The sequence below is a fragment of the Lagopus muta genome, chromosome 1 (assembly GCF_023343835.1).
Source record: "Lagopus muta isolate bLagMut1 chromosome 1, bLagMut1 primary, whole genome shotgun sequence".
Classification (NCBI taxonomy): domain Eukaryota; kingdom Metazoa; phylum Chordata; class Aves; order Galliformes; family Phasianidae; genus Lagopus; species Lagopus muta.
The window spans coordinates 70751899-70770351 of NC_064433.1; the positions used below are offsets into that span (position 1 = coordinate 70751899).

The following is an 18453-nucleotide window of genomic DNA, read 5'->3' on the forward strand; positions in this document are numbered from 1 at the left end:
ACTCGGGGCTCCTCGTCTCCTTCGCCGCCTACTGTAGGACCGCGCGGAGCCACTGCTGCGCCCTGCCCGGACTTCCCGTGCCACTTCCAGGCTCTTAAAGGGGCCGCTCCGCGTGCGGAACAAAGGCCATTGTTGTCGTCGCCGTTCCGCTCACCGCCTCCCTCAGCACCTTCCACCCGTTCGCCGGGTTCTCTGCCCCCGCTGGCGCGTCTCAACGGCCCTTCCGCGCCGCCTCCCCCCGGCGGAGCGGCGCAGAACGCAGCACGCCTGCCCCAGCCGCCGCGCCCGCCCAGACCCCTTCCTCTCGGCTGTCCCTCAGCGCCAGGGCGCACGCGGGCGGCTGCCGTTCACGGCCGTTTCGCGCCGCGGCGGCACCTTTAAGGGGCGGGGCCGGCTGCCGGGAACTCACGTCACTTTCGGGCCCCCGAAACTCCGGCTTCATGGGCGGGGCACGGCCGGCCGGGCCCGCGCCGCCTTTCGGTTTCTCTTCCAGGAAGGAAAACACTGGTGGGCAGCGGGGGCCGCGGCGGCAGCGCCCGCCCTTTCCCTCCCTCCCCCCGCCTCGCGCTCTCCCCCCCTGCCCCGCGCACACGCGCGCTCACACACGCGCGGTCCCGCACACGCGCGCACACGGCCACGCGCGGCGGGGGGGCGGCAGCTTCCGAGCGCCCCCCGGAGCGCGGCGGCGGGGAGGGGATCCCGGGCAGCTCCGCGGGCCGCGGTGGCGGCCGCAACTTCCTCCTGAGGGGCCGGCGGGGGAACGGGAGGTGGGAAGAGCCCCAGAAGTTCCCGGCCGCCCGCTGGGCTGCGCGGAGCTCCTCCTTGAGAGATGTCTGAGCCTGCTGCCCAGTGCTGCATCAAGGTAACGAGCCGGCCCGCCGCCCCGCCCGCTGCCGCCGTGCCTCAGTGTCACGCTGCCTCGCTTAGCTTTGTTTGCCGGGTTTAGTTTATTTCTGCTGCTTTTTGTCGCCTCGTCTGTGTCTGCTTGTTTTTCCGGCGGGGGCCGAGCCCCCCTGCCTTCCGCGCCCGCCGCCGGCCCCGCGGGTGCGGCGCGCTGTTTCACGCGGGGACGGCAGCGGCGGTGCCTCGGGTCGGGGCGCAAAGTTGGGAGAAAGTTTCCTGCCGAGAGGGGATGCGCTCCTCGGGGCTCCCGCGGGCACGGCACGGCTTTCCCCTTCTGTTTGGTTGGCTTTATTCTTTATTACCCGAGTTGTTGGTTTTTTTTTTTTATTTGTTTGTTTGGTTTGACCTTTTTTTAAATTTAATTTAATTTAATTTAATTTTTTTTTAGTTCGCCTCTTTTCGTGTTCCTTTGGCACCCCGCGGGCAGTGCAGACAGACCCCAACGTCCCTCTCACCCAGCGCCCTCCCACCCCGCAGAGGGCAGCGCCCCCCCCCCCCCCCCCGCGTCCCCCTCCCATGCCGCTCGCCCCGTTCCCTGGAGAAGGGAGCGAACCTGGCGCAGCGGTCAGCACCACGCTTTTTGTCCCTCGACACCTTTGGGCCGAGAAGGCTTTCGGGTTCTGTGGCGTGACTGCGGTGTGAAGCGCCCGGCTCTGTTTTGTCTCTGGGTTAAGTGCTCTCGGGTCCCATACCTCGGGGTCCGGCTGGGCTTCCCGCAGCACGGCGGACACATGGGGTCACGGAGCGGTGTGTGCGTGTTGCAGAGCGGCACAGCGCTAACGCAGGCAGGCACGTACAGTTGGCCGAGCAAACTCCCGCACGCAGAAACTGCGATTCAGCTGCGCCGCGTTTGTTCGTAACTTCCACGGGAATGTCGGGTGTGATCTCTGGACGAACGTCAGAGACAAGTAGTGTGGGGTGGGTTGCGTTTCCTTGTTTTGGAGATGGGTCGCTTTGAATTGGAGGCTTCTGTTCTCAGCGGGTCAGCAATAAGAGTGCTGCTGGTTTTGGGAACAGAAAAAGTGCTCCTTTCCTCGCCTTGGTGCAGTGTGTTCCTGAGTTGTCTGGAGAGGGATGCATCCATGTGGGGAGAGAGCCAAGGAAATGTGTACTGGAGTCTTGAAATGACTGACCACTGATTTTTTTTCATTACACTTAACTAGGCAGGTTCACACGGAATGTGAAATGCCTATTTTAAGTGACCTGTTCCAAGCGTTGCAGTCTGGACCTATTTTTACTGTTCAGAATGTTTTGTCCATGTGCGGGCTCTCACAGCAATCTTTGCCTAAGCAGAAGCTGCCATTCAGGTGCAGCACTTAAGGCATTGTCCTGAGTGCTAGTGAATACGGGGCCATCCGAACACAAGAAACAGTTAGAAGGGGTGCAGAGAATTTTTTGGCTCATCTCCTGGTGCTGGTTTTAATAGTTTCAAATATAGCAGGTCTTTCAGACAGAAAAGTGGATTTCAACCGATAACATTTCTTCAAACCACTCTGGATAACTTTGTTTGATTTTCCTTAGTACCGTTGGCTTTTTGGGCACTTGTTTCAGACAGATGGAGCAAAAGCCAGTTGTGGTGGGCACCCAGATTTTGGAGGGTCTGCTTAGCAGTTGTGTGACTGTACGGGCGCGCCATTATTTCTGCAACCTGTGGGTTGGGGCATGGGAGCAAGCTCCATGCCTATCAGAATGGCTGCAGAGCCGCTGTGTTGCTCTGAGAAGTAGTTTCCCTCTGAGGTTTTGCATTAGGGGTTTGTGAACTGGCAGAGGTGGTAATGGTGAATGCATTTTGGTGATTTTTTTTCTGTTTTTATTTTTCTCCCCCAACACGGGGCAAGGCTGTGCCGTAAATTCCCCAGCAGCTGAGCGATGAGCCGTGGAAAGCTCTGATGAAGGGAGTGAAGGCTCAGGCTCTATTTGTGCTTGGGATGCTCAGTGCACAGTCTATCTATTGGAGAAGCACTCTAAGTTTTAGGAAAACTGCGAGGTGATGAAATTTTGGTACAGATTTGACTACTTGTAATCAATATAAACTTGCAGTAGTATCTTTGCTCATGTCAAGTAGGTATGTGCAATTGTATGTTGCTATGTATTTGCTTTGTGGCAGATATGTATATATGTATTTCTTTCTCCGAGAGAGAAGTGCAACACTTAACGTCTGGTTCCACCAGTGCTCAAGTGTGCAAGGCTGGTGGTGAGCCTCTACTAAGAGGCTGATGCTTCTTGTGTTAGTGTCAGTGACAAAACTCCCGTTAAGTTCAGAGTGTGTAGCATTGCATAGGAGAAAGCCACAGTATAAAAGTACATACGTATTTAACATCTGATTAATCACTTAACTCCTTTGCAGAAGCCTATTTAATCCCTTTGAAGCTAGATTTTACTAACAGTGTCCCAATTAAACACTGGTCGTTACTATTCACTGTGTCATTATAGAAGAAGTCAGTTTCCTGGGAGGCAACCCATTAAAACAGCAGCCCCGGTCTGAAATGCCCCAATTAAACAGAGGATCCTTTAATGATAATTTACATGTATTTTTGTATCTTGCATCTCAAATTGCTTTTTGGAGGGAGGCAGTTCAGTGACGCTCTGCTGATAGAAGTGGTGATAAGCAGAAGGTAAAATCACAGTTACACCTGCCTTTTAGAAAGTTGTCTGGGTTCTTGAGCACTTCCCAATGACAGCTTGCATTGTGAAGTCTTCTGACAAAAAGTTTCCTCATAATCTGCTTACTGTGTGAGAAAGGAAAGCGGGGGCAACATGTTTTTGGCCAGTAGTATTGTTCTGAGCTGCAGTCCAAAAATTAGCAGTTTGCATTTTTTTGCATGTGTTTGTTTTGGAATATTTGTGATTCAGTGCCATAAGCTGGGTATCCCCAGAGCAGCAGCAAATCATAAGCAAGTGCTTCTGAAAATGTTCACTTTGGCCTTTGCTTTCTCTTTCTGTGAAACAGGCATAAAATAATAATGAACCTATCTCTGCAGGGTAGTGGTGAGGCTAAGTATTTGTAACGCAACATGGAAACAATGATGTTTATTGCAGAAATGAGTGGCAGAGTGAGTGGTCTGATTTGTTCCTGGATTTTTAAGTCACATAGTGTGTGAGGTGGCAGTGGTGGTGGTCTGTTTTGACTGTTGACACTTTGTTGGGGAACTTGTAACTTTCCCAAGGGTCGGTACTGGGGCCTGTCCTCTTCAGTATCTTTATTGATGACCTGGATAAGGGCATTGGGTGCACCATCAGTAAGTTTGCAGATGATACCAAGTTGGGAGGATGTGTTGATCTGCCGGAGTGTAGCAAGGCCCTGCAGAGGGATCTGGACGGGCTGGATTGCTGGGCTGAGGACAGTGGGCTGAAGTTCAAGAAGACCAAGTGTCAGGTCCTGCACTTTGGCTACAGCAACCCCAGGCAATGCTACAGGCTTGGGGCAGAGTGGCGGGAAGACCGTGAAGAGAAAATGGACCTGGGGGTATTGGTTGATGCTCAGCTGAACATGAGCCAGCAGTGTGCCCAGTTAACCAAGAAAGCCAGTGGCATCCTGGTTTGTGTTGCTTGCAGGAGCAGGAAAGTAATTGTCCCTCTGTATCAGCCCTGGTGAGGCTGCACCTCAAGTACTGCTTTGAGTTTTGGGCCCCTCACTACAAGAAAGACATCGAGGTTCTGAAGTGGGTCCAGAGAAGGGCAACAAAGCTGATGAGGGGTCTGGAGCAGCTGAGGGAGCTGGGATTGTTCAGTCTGGAGAAGAGGAGGCTCAGGGGAGACCTGATTGCTCTGTACAACTACCTGAAGGGAGGTTGTCGTGAGCTGGGGTCAGCCCCTTCTCTCGTGTAACTGGTGATAGGACCAGAGGGAATGGTCTCAAGCTGTACCAGGGGAGATTCAGGCTGGTTGTTAGGAAATACTACTTTTCTGGAAGAGTGGTCAGGCAGTGGAATGGGCTGCCCAGGGAGGTGGTGGAGTTACCGACCCTGGAGGTGTTCAAGGAATGTTTAGACATTTTGTTGGTGGACGTGGTTGAATGAATGAGTAGTACTGGTGGTAGGTAGATGGTTGGACTGGATGTTCTTGTAGGTCTTTTCCAACATTGGTGATTCTATGATTCCAAGCAGCCAGAGAGAACAAGAGCAAAGACAGGCTGCCACAGTTTCTTGTGCATCTAAACAGCAGAGTTGAGGCAGTTGATTCTTTTGCTGGGTTATTTTTTAGGACTACAATGCAAGCCAAATTTAGCCAGTATTGGGTCTAGTGTTACTGAGTTGTCTTTAGGCAGTATTTTATTGGAGAGCAGAGGACATCTATTTGCCTTGTGTATTTCTTTAGTAGCACATGGAACTTGAAAGTAGATGATAGTTGTGGTTTTTTTACTTTCTTTCTTTCAAAAATGCCACTATTGGGTAGAAAATAAATGTGGAAAGCTTAGCTGAAGTTAAGTTTGTTTATGGAATGTTTGGAGCAGCAGTAAATAACGCATTTTGAATGGAATTAGGCCTTTCAGTGGTAGATGATATTGCTTCTTGACTGTAATACTACTGAGCTCTAAAGTGAACTGCGTATACAACTTAAGGAAAACTACAAATGATTCTTCATCTAAATGATTTTCCAAAGGTTATCCCTTGTTAAGCTGCATGCAGTTTCCTTTGCTTCAGGGTTGTCCTTGTATAGTTTGCAAATAGTGTCAGCACTGAGGCGGTCTGGAGAGAGACAAGGTGGTTAAGAAAGAGAGACAGGTAATCTCAGTGTTATTTATGTTGGTCGGTGTTCTGTGGAATGTTTGCACATGGGAATTAATGGTATTGTAAATCATTTTATAAATGTGTATAATGCAGAGAGTAATGCTGGGTGTGACTGAGAGAGTTAAATAGCCCCACAAAAATACTTTGAATGTGACAGCTGGATTTTGCATGTTAAACCATTAACAGCTGGCTAATATTAAATGCAGAGTTCAGATTTTCAATTCTGTAATTAAATGGAAAGCTGTTGTAGATAGGAACTGGAAATGATTTCTTGTTGTGTGAATTCTTATTTTTTTTCCCAGCTAGCCCAGGTAGGGTCTGAGCAAGCTTGGAGATTATTCGTTTTTAAAATGGGGAGTTAAATCTAGAGGAAACCAACAAAGAAGCATCTGTAAAACTGATGGGATGTTGTAGAAAGTGAGATTATTTGTAACGTTTGTGTTTCAACCAAGTGCAGATGAAGTGATTTTTTTTCCGTTATGAATTCAGTGGGCTCCTCCAAAGCATCTATTACTGGAAACTAGGAATGTTTTCTGAATTGTACATGGGAACCTCTGGAAATCCAGGAGCTTGGAGTTCTACCAGATAAATGAAATGTTTAATAAAATGCCAGAGATAGTACTACCAGAATTCAGGGATAGAATTATCCAGTTAGGGTGAGGCATTCAGAATCTGCAAACTGCATTTTCTTTTGTTCTCCTTTTTTTCCCCTTAAAAGGGCTTGCTGTAAAGTAAGTCTCCATCGTTAATGGTGCGCTGTGAAACTCTGCTGATGTGCTTGAATGTTGAATGGAGTAAACCCAATACAACAGCAGTGTTGGGGAGCTCCTTCCCACTCTCTTGGAACTCACCTGGTGTCTTTGCTGGGATTACACCTTTTGACAGATGTCTCCTTTTTTTTTCTTCCTGTTAGAGCAGAACTGCAGAACATTGCCACAGTACTCTCCCCCTTGAACGGCAAGTTCTTTTCGTTGAGTCTGCCCTGTATATAAAAGCACACGGAAACCAGATCTTCTCAAATTTGTCTGGGGTTGGACATTACAGGCAGTAAGATTTGAGGAGCCAGAAACTCTGGGGCAAGGCATCTGCTCTCCTGTTTGTCAATGGAAGACACTGGAAGAATCGCTTCCCAGCAGATGGGTCCTTGATGCCACATCAGCAAGGGGTGATTGGGAGATTTTCAGTGAGCCCCACTGACGTGCAGCTTGAAGCCTGTAGAGCCAATAGGATGTCAGTGGTGAGCTGCCCTTAGTGGTGGCTCTGGTCTGGGGCCTCACCACAGCTCTAGAGGACCAGCTTTCTCCAGTTTAAAAGTGGACAGCCTGGTGTGGGCACATGTAGCTGCTGTGACTGTGGAGGTGAGGAAGAGAAGGGCTGAGGTTTTTTCACAGAGGGACAAGGATCCTGCTGTGTCCCAGGATACTGGGAAGTTACAAGAACCGGGGTGCTGGTAGAGATAAAATGCTCTCCTCAGATGACAGTCTGAGTGGTTGTTGCACTGTCAAATGAGTTCAGTGAACAGGCTCACTGGAAGAGGATTTGGGGAAAGTGTAGGAGTAGCTTCCAGGGGAAGAAAGTTATAAGCTGTAAAATATTTCATGGTATGTGGCCTGGGTTGTATATAGTGTGTTGCCCTGTAAACACTGGGCTCAAACACCGTGAAGATAATGCCTTAGCAAGTCACCCCACTCCAGCTGAATCATCAGAACCACCATTGGCTGACCATGTGCTGGCTTTTGTTACCTCCCAGATGAGATAAATCACAACTTCTCTTAAACCTCAAAGCACTATTAGGGGGAATTAATAGTATATACAGCCGGCTTGGTCATGCTCATGGACAGTAGCTGGGCTCTGCAGGCTCAGAGAAGGATGAAGTGAGGTATTTCCAGTTTTTCTTTTCCCCCTGGCAGTTTTGAGCAGGGTGCTTTCATGGCTCTTCTGCTTAACAGAAACAGTGAGGTCTCCTTGAGCTAGTCCTGTGCTATTGATCTTGGTTTGTCTGCTGATAGGCCTTATTTTTTTCCCGATTTTAGGAAACAATTCTGTGGAGAAATGAAAGGGAAAATGAGCTCAGGTTTCAGCTAGAGGTCAAACAGGCAATTAAACCTGTAGCAGTAAAGGAACCGAGAACAAAACAGAAGAGATCTGTATATTGCATTTTGAATTCATACTGTGTGTTGGTTCTGGTTATAGCATATTTTACTGATTATTAAGAGGGCTTGTAGTGGCACTGGAAAATAAACAGAAATGTGTAGTGAAGTTGATGAAAAGCCTGGGGAACCTTCCATAGGAAGAGAAGCTAAATTGCCTGTGACTCTTCAAATGACTCAGTTTGGAAAAGGAGACTGCTGAGGGCGATATAATAGAGATCTATAAAATCACCCAGTAGTAGTGTATGGGGAGCAATTACCTGATAGTACACAACTACACAAGCAATGAAATTACCACTGAGCAAGTTTGAAACAAGTTCTTCCATCTGTGTTAAATTATGGAACTCACTGCTGCAGGATGCTGCAGAGGCTGTAAATACAAATGGATTTTAAAAAGTGGGTAGAGGAATACATAGAAGATTTTAATCCTGACAGCTTTTATGGGGGGAAAAAAACCCTGTAATTACCATGGGAGAAGATTGCTTTTTCTATTAAGACTTTCCTGAAATGGACTTCTTATCCTTTAGAGACAAGATCGCAGGCAAGGCAGGCATGCTCTGATATTATACAAGCATGTAGATGCTCCAGTGTAAAATTCTGCAAACTATAAAGCTGGTCTCAAGTAGTTATTAGTCTCCTCCAAGTTGTTTCTGAAGTCTCTGTCTCAACCCCTAACAGTCTTGATTTCAAGAGCACTTGTTATTTGTGAAGAGAGCTGAAGAAGAATCTGTCTGTGAGTCTTCGAGGATCCTGTAAAGTCTGGATTGCTTGGAGTAGCAAGAGATTGGTTTTGTTGCTTTAATTATTCAGATTCAAATGAAAAAGGGGAAAACCTTCAGGGAATACAAGGAAGGGGAATTGCTGCTTAGTGCTGAAAAACAGAAGTTTACTGGTTTTGAGGGACAGACATTGTTTACTTCCAGGAGCCAAGTGCAGGTTGAACTGTGCTTTTCCAAAGGTCCCACAGTTCCCATTATCACCCTTATGAAATGTGGTTCTGAAGAATTAACTCTTTTTTTTCCACATGTGCAACTAATGGTGTCCCTGCTGGAGGCTGCAGGGATGGGGACAGGAGCTGCTGCTTTGCTACTTGGCCAAATGCTGTGAGCAGTTGCAGAACCATCTCATTTGTAAAGAAGTGCTGTCCTTTGTACAGACCTTTGTGAATTTTTTTAAGCAGCGAGGAGAGGAATTGATTTACAAATCAGTTTTGATAGTTTTGCATGTGTACTTTATTATTTGTCTTAAAGTAAGACTGATTCATATCTGTGGAGGGCCATTAAAGCACTGATGTGCAGCTAAACATGGTCTTTAGCCTACATCTAGCTCTCCTTTCTGCTAACCTATAGTGTTCATAAGTATCTGTGTAAGTAATTACATAACTTCATAGTTTTCCTTAGCTTTTTGTTAAATCTTTTGATTTTGGGAAATAATGAATTACTTTGTTTGATGAGTGATTGATTTTTTATTTTTTAACATGCTATTTATGATAGACTGTATTTGGCTTTGCAGTGAAATGTAGTTACATGTACAACCACCTTTTGTGTCCCCCAAACCCTAAGAATTAAAAGTGATCTTAAATAAATAAATTGATATTTGTACTTGAAAATGAAGCATCTGGTACATTCTGACATATTTTTAAATTGATTCAAGTTTTCTTTTTAAGCAAATAGTTTTTGTGTTTTTTTTTTTTTTTTTTTTATGATTGCACTGATTGCTTGTCTTGATGATTTAGTGAGGTATTTAGTTCCTCACCCCTTGTATTTATTTATTGACAGGAGTAAGAAAACAAGCCTTCCATTTCTGCAGCTCCAGAGCATTTTCCAGCTTTGTAATGGGTATATTGGCTAAATAAAAAGAAGAAAATATTCTCTGTGTCTGTTGTCTACAGCAGTCTTGATTGTGTGGCAGGCTTGGGCTTAGGTGTACGACAGTGGGTCCCACTGGTTGAAATGATATGACTTTTATTCATGCTTTAGTATAGTTTTGTACTTGGTATTTACCTTTAAATTTCCTTTTTTTGTTTGTTTGTTATAGCTATGACTGGATCTCAGTGCACTTGTTTAGGTTCACATTTAAATGAAGTGGGTTAGAAATACAGCATTAGGAACTTTTTCTGGCTTCCTCTGGTTATCCTTCGTTGTGATTTTTCTTTTAATGGTTAGTGGTATGACCTGTCTTCATTAGCAACGTAGGGCCAAAGCAATAGAAAATGAGCTGACACTAGGGGTATTTCTCCAGCCTCAATATTTGGCTTTGCAGACAATAGAGGAAGGCATCATAGATGCAGAACAAGCTTTAAGGTTGCAAATGAAACAAAAACTCTAAAAAAAAAACCTTTGAAGGAACAGATTTTAGCATTCATCCTCTAGTATAGGTGTATGTTTTCAAAGGTACTTGAAAGGCTCCATTAGCTCAGTGTTTTAATGTGTTGCTGCAGCCAGTTTCCTTTCAGTAAGAGGGAGCTGTGATTGCCCTTCTTCATTAGTGTGGAGCTGAGTGTCTTCACACAGTTCCTTGGCACTTAGAGTTGCAGAAAAATAACACCATGCTCTCCCTGCATGGTCTCCTCAGGCTCGTTTGCCTGCTGCCTGCCTGAGACTCCCCTTCTCACTGCTCTCTTGGGACATTCTGTGATCCTTAGGTCGGTCAGTGCTGTTGCTAGTGGTCTCCCTTCACGCTAATGGGGTGAGTACTGGCTGAGTACCTTGCAATCCTGCTGCTGCTGCCTAAGAGGTGAAGGGTTGTATGGTGATGAAAGAGGCTATGTAAGCAAGCATTTCAAGGCTGAAGCTACTGTCTTGATTTGCATCAGAGCTCCATGCCTGTGCTGCTCTGAGCTCATCTGTCTTCATAAGCTAAATACACAGAAATTTACTCAGCATTGCTGCAAGGTACAGGCTTTCACATGGGATGGCCCTCTATGCCTGGATAGATAGGTAGCTGTTGGAACCAAACGTGGATCTGGTGTCCATGTTTCTAGTTACCTGCTCTAAGCAATCTGTGGGACTATAGCAAGTCTATGGGACTGTAGCAAATTTCTTAAGTTAATGGAGGAAGGAAAACAGGAGCAAAGGAAATAGGGTGGGATTGGAAGTGAGGGATTTAAGAAGGAAAAGGAAGGAGTTTGCTGTGACAGGAACTCCACACTGGGGCCTGTTGAAGAGTCCTGTGAAAATTGTGAACATTCTCTTACGAAGGTCTTAATAGGCAAAGAGAAGCTGAATCAAGAATAGTTATTTTTTGTTAGAGAAATCCAGCAAACTAAGTGGATCAAATGGAAATATCCAGCATACACCTCATACAGTGAAGCTATCAAATTTACTGCCAGAAGTTACAATGCAGGACCAAAAAGGAGATGCTTTTCAGTAGATGGTTTTTTATTAGATTGAATCTATGTGAGGCCACGAATTGCAAAGATAAAGATGCAGTCCTTGGCTCAGAAAACACCAAGTTTATGCATTGCTGGAGGAGCATGCAAGAGAGAGTTTGTCTCTTATGTTCTTGCCCTGAGCATTTCTTACTGGCTGTTACTGGAGATGTGGTGCTGCTTTCGCAGACCCTTGGTCTGACCAGACTTACTGTATTTCTGTTTTCATTTAGGCTTCTCATACTTTGATGCTGCGCTTTCCACTGGTACCTCTGACAGATGGAAAAGTAGTAGTTGAGAAAACCGCTCACATGAATCAGGCCTTCTGCTCTGTTTCTTGCTATTGTTTTGATATTTCCTCAGCAGAGGCAGCCTGACCATCTGAAATTCATGAGATGAATGTTCTTCAGATTATGAAGTACTTCTCAGTGAATGTTGTTCCAGAACACTCTTGGGGATTTTCCTGTCCTTGATTCTCCTCCTGAGCTGTGATGCCATTTATTGGCACAAAGGGCTTTGACCTGTTTTATTTCTCTAGGTTCTTCTCAAGATTTGGCTGATAGGGGGTGGAAAAAATAATTAGATTCTTAGATAATCCAAATGCTACGTGCTGTGTCAGCCACACCTCTTCTGATGGTTGATAAGGGACAAGTGAACACAGTTCTTTGCAAGATGAGGATGCGTTTGTTTGGATGACAAACAAGCAGCTGATGACTGTATTGCTGATGAACAGGTGTTATACAATACAGGGACAGGTCCAGCACTTCCATTAATTTATGCTGTCAGCATGCGTGCAACCTGCTTTGGAGTGAATATTTAATTTGATAGTTTGGTCTTTTTGCTTTTTATCCCTTGACTCTTCTTTTTAGGTTCCTAACAGCTGAGAAAATTGAGGAGGAAGTGTTATTTACCAAGTGCCTAGACTTCATTTTTCTACACTAATGATTAAGAAATGAGTAAGCTGGTAGACAGGATCTTTTCGCGGGACCCTGTGTGGACAAAAAGTTTTCCTTTGGCACAGGTCAACTATTTTCCAAATCATGCTTGTCTTGCGCTAATGCAGTTAGTGAACAATTAAAACTACAAAGCTGGCTAAAAGAAAAAAAAAAACAACCAAAAACCTGCAAATACGTGTGTCCTCTGCCAAGTCCTCCAGCTGACATGTAAGCAAGCCAGCCTTGAAGTGCCACCTAACTTGCTGTCCCCTTGCCATGGGCTCCTCCTTGACCACACAGCCTGAACATCTGAAATGTTACACCTGCTACCAACATGGGTATAATAAAAAAGCCCTGGAAATATTCTCAAAAGACACTGGTAGGTGAGGGAATTTTGTTGTCCAGTGTTAAACACAAGGAACGTAATTTTATAATTTCATGCAGAATTACAGTATGTCCATGTGCCACATGCAGACTCACATATGTAAGCTTTCCCAGTTCAGTGTGAGAGCACAGTAATTATGCGGTCCTCTGGTCAAGGAGTATCTTGTTTGCCTGAGTTCTGTGGATTATCTTTAATTTATGACATCTGATATCTGTTTGCACTGCACTCAAGTTTTTGACTTTTGGTTTTCCTATTCAGACTTAGGCTTTGGATATCAATCTTGTTGAGGCATCGTAGAACTGGGTGCTTGAAACAATGGCTGTGAACAAACAAGCAGTTAACTGTGCACTCTGTAATGCCACTGTATTTTTAGTCTGGGTGAAGCAGGGCTAAATTTTCTGATGTCAGCCTTTTTTGGTGCTCTGCCTCCTCCTTTGTTGTATTTCCAAATGCTCATTCATGTACAGACTCCACACTGTGTTTTTTTTTCCCCAAGTAGCTTAAGTTTTTTACCTTTTCTTTCACGTCACTGAAGCCCAGCTCTGAAAATAGTGATGGCAAAATAACTGGGAAAACACAGCCTTTGGTAATTGCAAGGTCCTTTTGTTCTTCAAGTTACTTGAAACAGGAGTTAAATGATACACCTGGTTTTAAAAAGTGATGATAGTCTCCATCTGATGTTTTCTTCCCAGTGGAAAAAAAACTAGGGTTTGATAACCTATATGGCAATACAGTGGTAAACTAGGAGTGGTGTAGACCATTAACGAAAAGTACCTTAACTTTGGTTTCTTAACAGCTTGTTAGATGAAAGGGTAATCGTAACCTTTCTGACTTCCCATTGCTGCTGGCTTGCATAGCATTTGCCTTAAATGAAAGGGCAATGCTCAGATCTCAATGTGCAGAAGTAGCAGGCTGCTCGTGTGGCCAGGTCATTAACATCCTTCTCTCCATTTCTTGCACTCAGGTCTCACTGTCATCCATTGTTAATTCTGCTGGCTGTAGCTTGTTAAGAAGCCCTAGAAACCAAACATTTTTCCAGACACGAGTCATTTGTGCTGAGACATCTGTTTCTCTCATGGTCAACTAGTGTCTAGTCTCCTGTTTTGGCTCTTACTTACATGCTCTGTCAATTCCCTTTTTATGGTTATTCTCCTGAAATTCTGCCCTCTTTGTTAGCAGTAAGTGCAGGTAGGACATTGCAGGCTACCTTGTTGGGCTGTAAGCTGTTTGGTGAGGGCTTCTGTATAGAACTGTTTCCTTCTGAAGCACACAGGGGTTTGGTACAACTAGAAGTGGAGATCTTAGCATGTTACGAAGAAGAGTCAAGATACAGTAGGCAAGGGAAAGTTATGACTAGACCAGGCAGCCTGGATATTCATCCTTCACTGGGTCTGCAAGTTCTTGCATTCTTTTGTGGTATGGAGTCACACCTTCCCTCCTTCCTTGGGTAATGTCTGTGAAGGAATATTTGCCATGTCCAGCTCCAGGCTGATGTTTAGTTGATTTCTTTGATGGGGGTCTCTAACTATTCTTTAGAGGCATTACGACAGTGCATCATTGTTATTTTGCTGCAGAAGTAGTTTGAGGACGTTTGTTCAGGATAAGGTGGTAGCTCCATGCAGGATCTGTCCCACCCTTCCTCTTCCTCCTCCCTTGTGCTGGCACGGATGTTTGTGCAGCCATGTGCTGGATAGGGCAGTAGGTCTGGATTAAGGTGAACAGCCTGTGCTAGCACATGGAGATGGGTACAGGAGGGCAGGGCACATGTTTTTAGTGGCGGTGCCAGTTGATCTGGGATTAATGTGCTGATGAAATCCTGGGTAAGGCTTTGGCTAGATGCATGTCACTTGAAATCACAACCAAAGCTCTTAAAGATTCCCACCCGTTTTCATTACAAGGACTGTCCCTTTAGACTCAACAGAGTAACTTCAGGAAAACTGGTCAGTGTTAACTTTTGGCTGTTAAAATGTCATTCTTTGTTAAGAAACCATTTTCCCTTTTCTGATACCAGCAGAGGCCAAGCATCTCAAGCAGCATGGGCATGAAGAGTAGAGGTGTTGCCTGGAGGTACGAAGGAACCTTCTGCTATCGGCACAGCTGCCTGACATCTGTGGATTTCCAACTGTGCTGTGGCTTGTTTTGCATTTCTGCACATACCTTAGCTGTGCCTTTTAGCCTTAATTGTAGAAGAATACTGCTTTAATATGAGAAGGTGCTTGCATGTATTGAGTCTTCTGAGGAAGACTGTGAACAGCAAACTCTACCCCCCTCCTGCTTTATGATTGCAAATTTATGCTACTCTGTACTGCCAGGGCTGACAGACAGACTGGACCTGCTTAACCGTGCATCAAAGCGTGAAGCTTCTCTGGGTCAGGGGAGGAAGTTCATCCCATGTGCCTAATCAAGAGGTCATTTCAGAGTTTCAATTATCATTTAAAACTGTATCCCTGAAACATGGAAAACATGGAAGTTATGCATTCAGCCCATAAATGCTAGCTCTTCGTGAGCCACATCACCACAGCTTTCCTGTGAACTCAATGTATGCCTTGTATTAGCTTTGGCATGAAGGGTGTTTGTGACATCTTTTCTATTGAAAACTAGGCCAGCTCATAGGTCTTAGTTTATTTTTCGTAAATCTTCTATGCTAGCCTTGTGATGTGATTGTAAAAATTTGCCAGCCTGGCACATGTATGCATTATCCTGGACAGGAAGAATAGGTTTGGGTTAAAGGTATTATACAGAGGTACAGAAGGCTTTAGTTCAGTCTCTGCTCTGCTGCTTCGTGTTCTGTGACCTTGAAGTCATTTAATGTGATTGCCCCTCCATAAAGCGTAATGCCTAGCAAAATGGAATCTGATCTTCAGTAGAAACTGTTTGTGCCTTTGTAGCACGAGTAATTTATAGTGATCTTACTGTAACCCCTACCGGTATAATTAATGTTGCTGGATTACAGTCAGTAGAACACATGATTTAACAGTGCCTGGATGTGGTTTTCGGGCAGTTCATGTTTTTTTGTTTTTTAAACCTTCTGTTTTGAACTCTTATTAGAAGACTCTCAAAGGTACTGGTCTGGTGGTTCATGCGTGAAAGTAGGTCTCACCCATGTCCAGGATAGTGAATTAAAAATTTAATGAAAATTAATACTAAAAATTCTACAATGTAGAACTGTTGAGCTGTCAGCTTATCTTACCCCAGCAAGGAGATTTGTCTAGATTTTAGTGTGAAATAGTGCTTTTCAGCTCATAGCTAGCTGAGGGACTTGATACACAGGTAATATTATTGCTTTTTAAATAACTCCTTTTCCAAGAGTTCAAATGTGGGATGAAAAAAAATGTCATTGGTTAAGAAAACTTGGAAGTCTGGTCAAATTCCTAAGCATTTGCGAAGAGGAAAGTCAGTTTCTTTTGTTTTTATTTTGAGGTATTCTTGTACAAAGTGGAATGAATCAGCATTTAAGAATTCCATTCTTAATTTGTTTTTCTAGACTCAAGGAAGTTGACTGAAGCAACACCTTTCCCTCAGAAATTAGACATTTTCTAATAGTGACAGTTTCTCATTAGCTTTGCAGGTGACTGTACAAACAGCAACAAAAATAGGAAATGGTGCAGTACTAAGTAGCTTTACTCTTTCTTTTAATATGTTAAATTGAAGGCCAGAGGGAGGCTGCGACAGGAGTCCATTGCATGTTTTAAACCAGTGTTTTACATCCTCCCTATGACACCTGCCAGACAGGCAGGTGGTAGACCCTCAGAATTTATTTTGTTCTCAACTCCCAGTCCAACTAGCTGTCCCCATTCCATGTCTAGCTTCAAGTGAGGCTGGTGACTGCCTACAGCTGTACAGATGCTCTGACTTGAGTCTGCTGGATGTCTGTCATATAGGCAGATGGTTTGGGAGGGATACTACTTGCTGACCATTATTACACTTGAGCAGTGGACAGCAGCCTCTTTGCTGCTTCCCTGCAGCTGCAAGATGTGACTCACTGCCTGATTACCTGCCTTCTCTCCAGCACCAGGTCAAGACTTCACAATTTGAGGCCTGGCAGATTTTAAGGCTGATCTTGCCTCGATAAGTCAGCTCTCCTAGATGTGTGTACATTGTTGATGGGAGAGAAAGGAGAAGGGGATGGATGCTGGCTGTGATGAAAGGCTGCCTAACTGCCCCATCTCAGTGCATCACATGGAGTCATATTTTTCTCCCAAGCCTCTGTATTATGTGTAAGTTGGAAAACTAGGCTCACATACTTTGGATGTGTTCATTTTTTTTCCCCTCTTCATTCTTGTCTGAGAAATCTCCTGAATGTTTCTCATTTCACAGGAGACAAGTATGAGACTGGTGCAGCAGCTACTTTATTAGGTTGGTTGGCTGCTATCCACCCATCTTTCATTCATAGTATCATGGAATAGTTTAGGTTAGAGGGGATCTTTGAAGATCATCTACTTCCAACCTCTTGCCTTGACCAAGGACATCTTCCACTAGATAAGGTTACCCAAAGCACCATTCAGCCTGACCTTCCACTTGTTCATCTGACTGCTATTCTATTATCAGTTCTTTGCATGTATTGGAAGAAATCTTCATTTGTAGTTAAATTGTTTTCTCGCATATTTACAGTGCTCACCTTTCTTGGTTTTGTCTCTGGTGACATCCTGGGGATATGATTTCCTTCTCTCACTTCTCCATAGACAACTGTGCTCCATTCATAGGTAACGTGATGATGGACTAGTAGTACTGCAGACCTGTTCAACATGGATAGAATCACAGCTGGTACCAGGCAGCAAAGAGGTCTAGTGATTAATTTTTTTTATTTTTATTTTTTAGATTAGAAAAGAAACCTGAGCTAGAAGGCTTGGCTATTTACAGATATTTCTTGGAACACTGTAATCATCAAGAACAATTCCTAAACATCTGAAAGAAAGGGTTTTATTTATTTATTTATTTTGATGGAACCAAATTATGTAAAAACAAAAATACCTGATTTAGAAAGGTAGCTTCCATGCAAGCCCTGCTGAATGACTGTGGTACCCTCTATATTTCTCTGAAATACAAGGGCTGATCTGAAAGTAATGCCTCCTGTTTTATTATGTTGGCCAGCAGCATCAGAGGTGGATGTTGGTGGTACAGCAGTTGAGGCTGAACCTTCCTGCCAGTGTTCCATTACATTTTGTTACTATGTGACGGATGGTAGCAGAGGGGCAGTCTGACAAAATGGCATCTGACATGGAAGTGTGTATAAAGCAACAGTGTGTCATTGAATTCTTCCATGTGGAAAAAAAATCGTATGTGTTGATGTTCATTGATGCTCGCTTAACATTTATGGAGACAAAACAGTGGATGTGAGCACAGTGGGGGGGCGAGTGGTGCATTTCAGCAGGGGCAACAGCAACATGGAAGGCAAGCCATGGACCAGATGGCCTTGCAGATTTTTACAAGCATGGCATCCAGGTTCTTGTTTGTCTCTGGTGCAAATGCGTAGCTAATGGTGGTGACTATGTTGAAAAATAGTATTTTGTAGCTGAGAATTTGCGCTATCGAATAAAATATTATTGTACTCCTTGTATCTGTTACAGTTTATATGGAAATAAATAGGAGGCATTACTTTTGGAGCAACACATTTACATTCAAAATATATTGTTGCCTCGCTGTTAGTATACTTTCTCTCAGCTCTGTTAGCAGACAGAGCCTAGCTGTTGGCTTCTAGGGATTACTCCCTTTCTCTCCTAGGTTGGAAGTAGCAAGTTTTTGCCACCTTGTTTGAGAACAGGCACATTCCCAGCTGCAGCAGTTGCTTGTACAGATCGGTGTTAGGTTGTTTGAGCAGCTGGACAGAGATTTTTGGAGCTGCCCCTGCTGGGCTTGCTTGTGTACCTGAGAATCATTTTGGTTGGATCCATCCTTGAATTGAGATTGACTCAAGCAGCGTTATGGTGCAACTATTACTTGTACAACAGAAAAGTAAAAGTTGTATGTGTGTGTGTATACG

General features: G+C 44.6%; 1 protein-coding gene across 2 annotated transcripts in view; it reads left to right on the top strand.

Moving 5' to 3' along the window:
• The first annotated feature begins 492 nt into the window (after window positions 1-492).
• ETV6 (ETS variant transcription factor 6) overlaps window positions 493-18453 on the top strand; it is a 132666-nt gene continuing 114705 nt past the window's right edge. Inside the window, exon 1 of one of the 2 annotated variants that reach the window (XM_048952709.1) lies at window positions 493-862. In XM_048952709.1, the coding sequence (XP_048808666.1) occupies window positions 830-862 (33 nt within the window). In that variant the 5' untranslated portion in view covers window positions 493-829. The remainder of the gene's footprint in view (window positions 863-18453) is intronic. The other variant, XM_048952701.1, reaches the window with a different exon arrangement.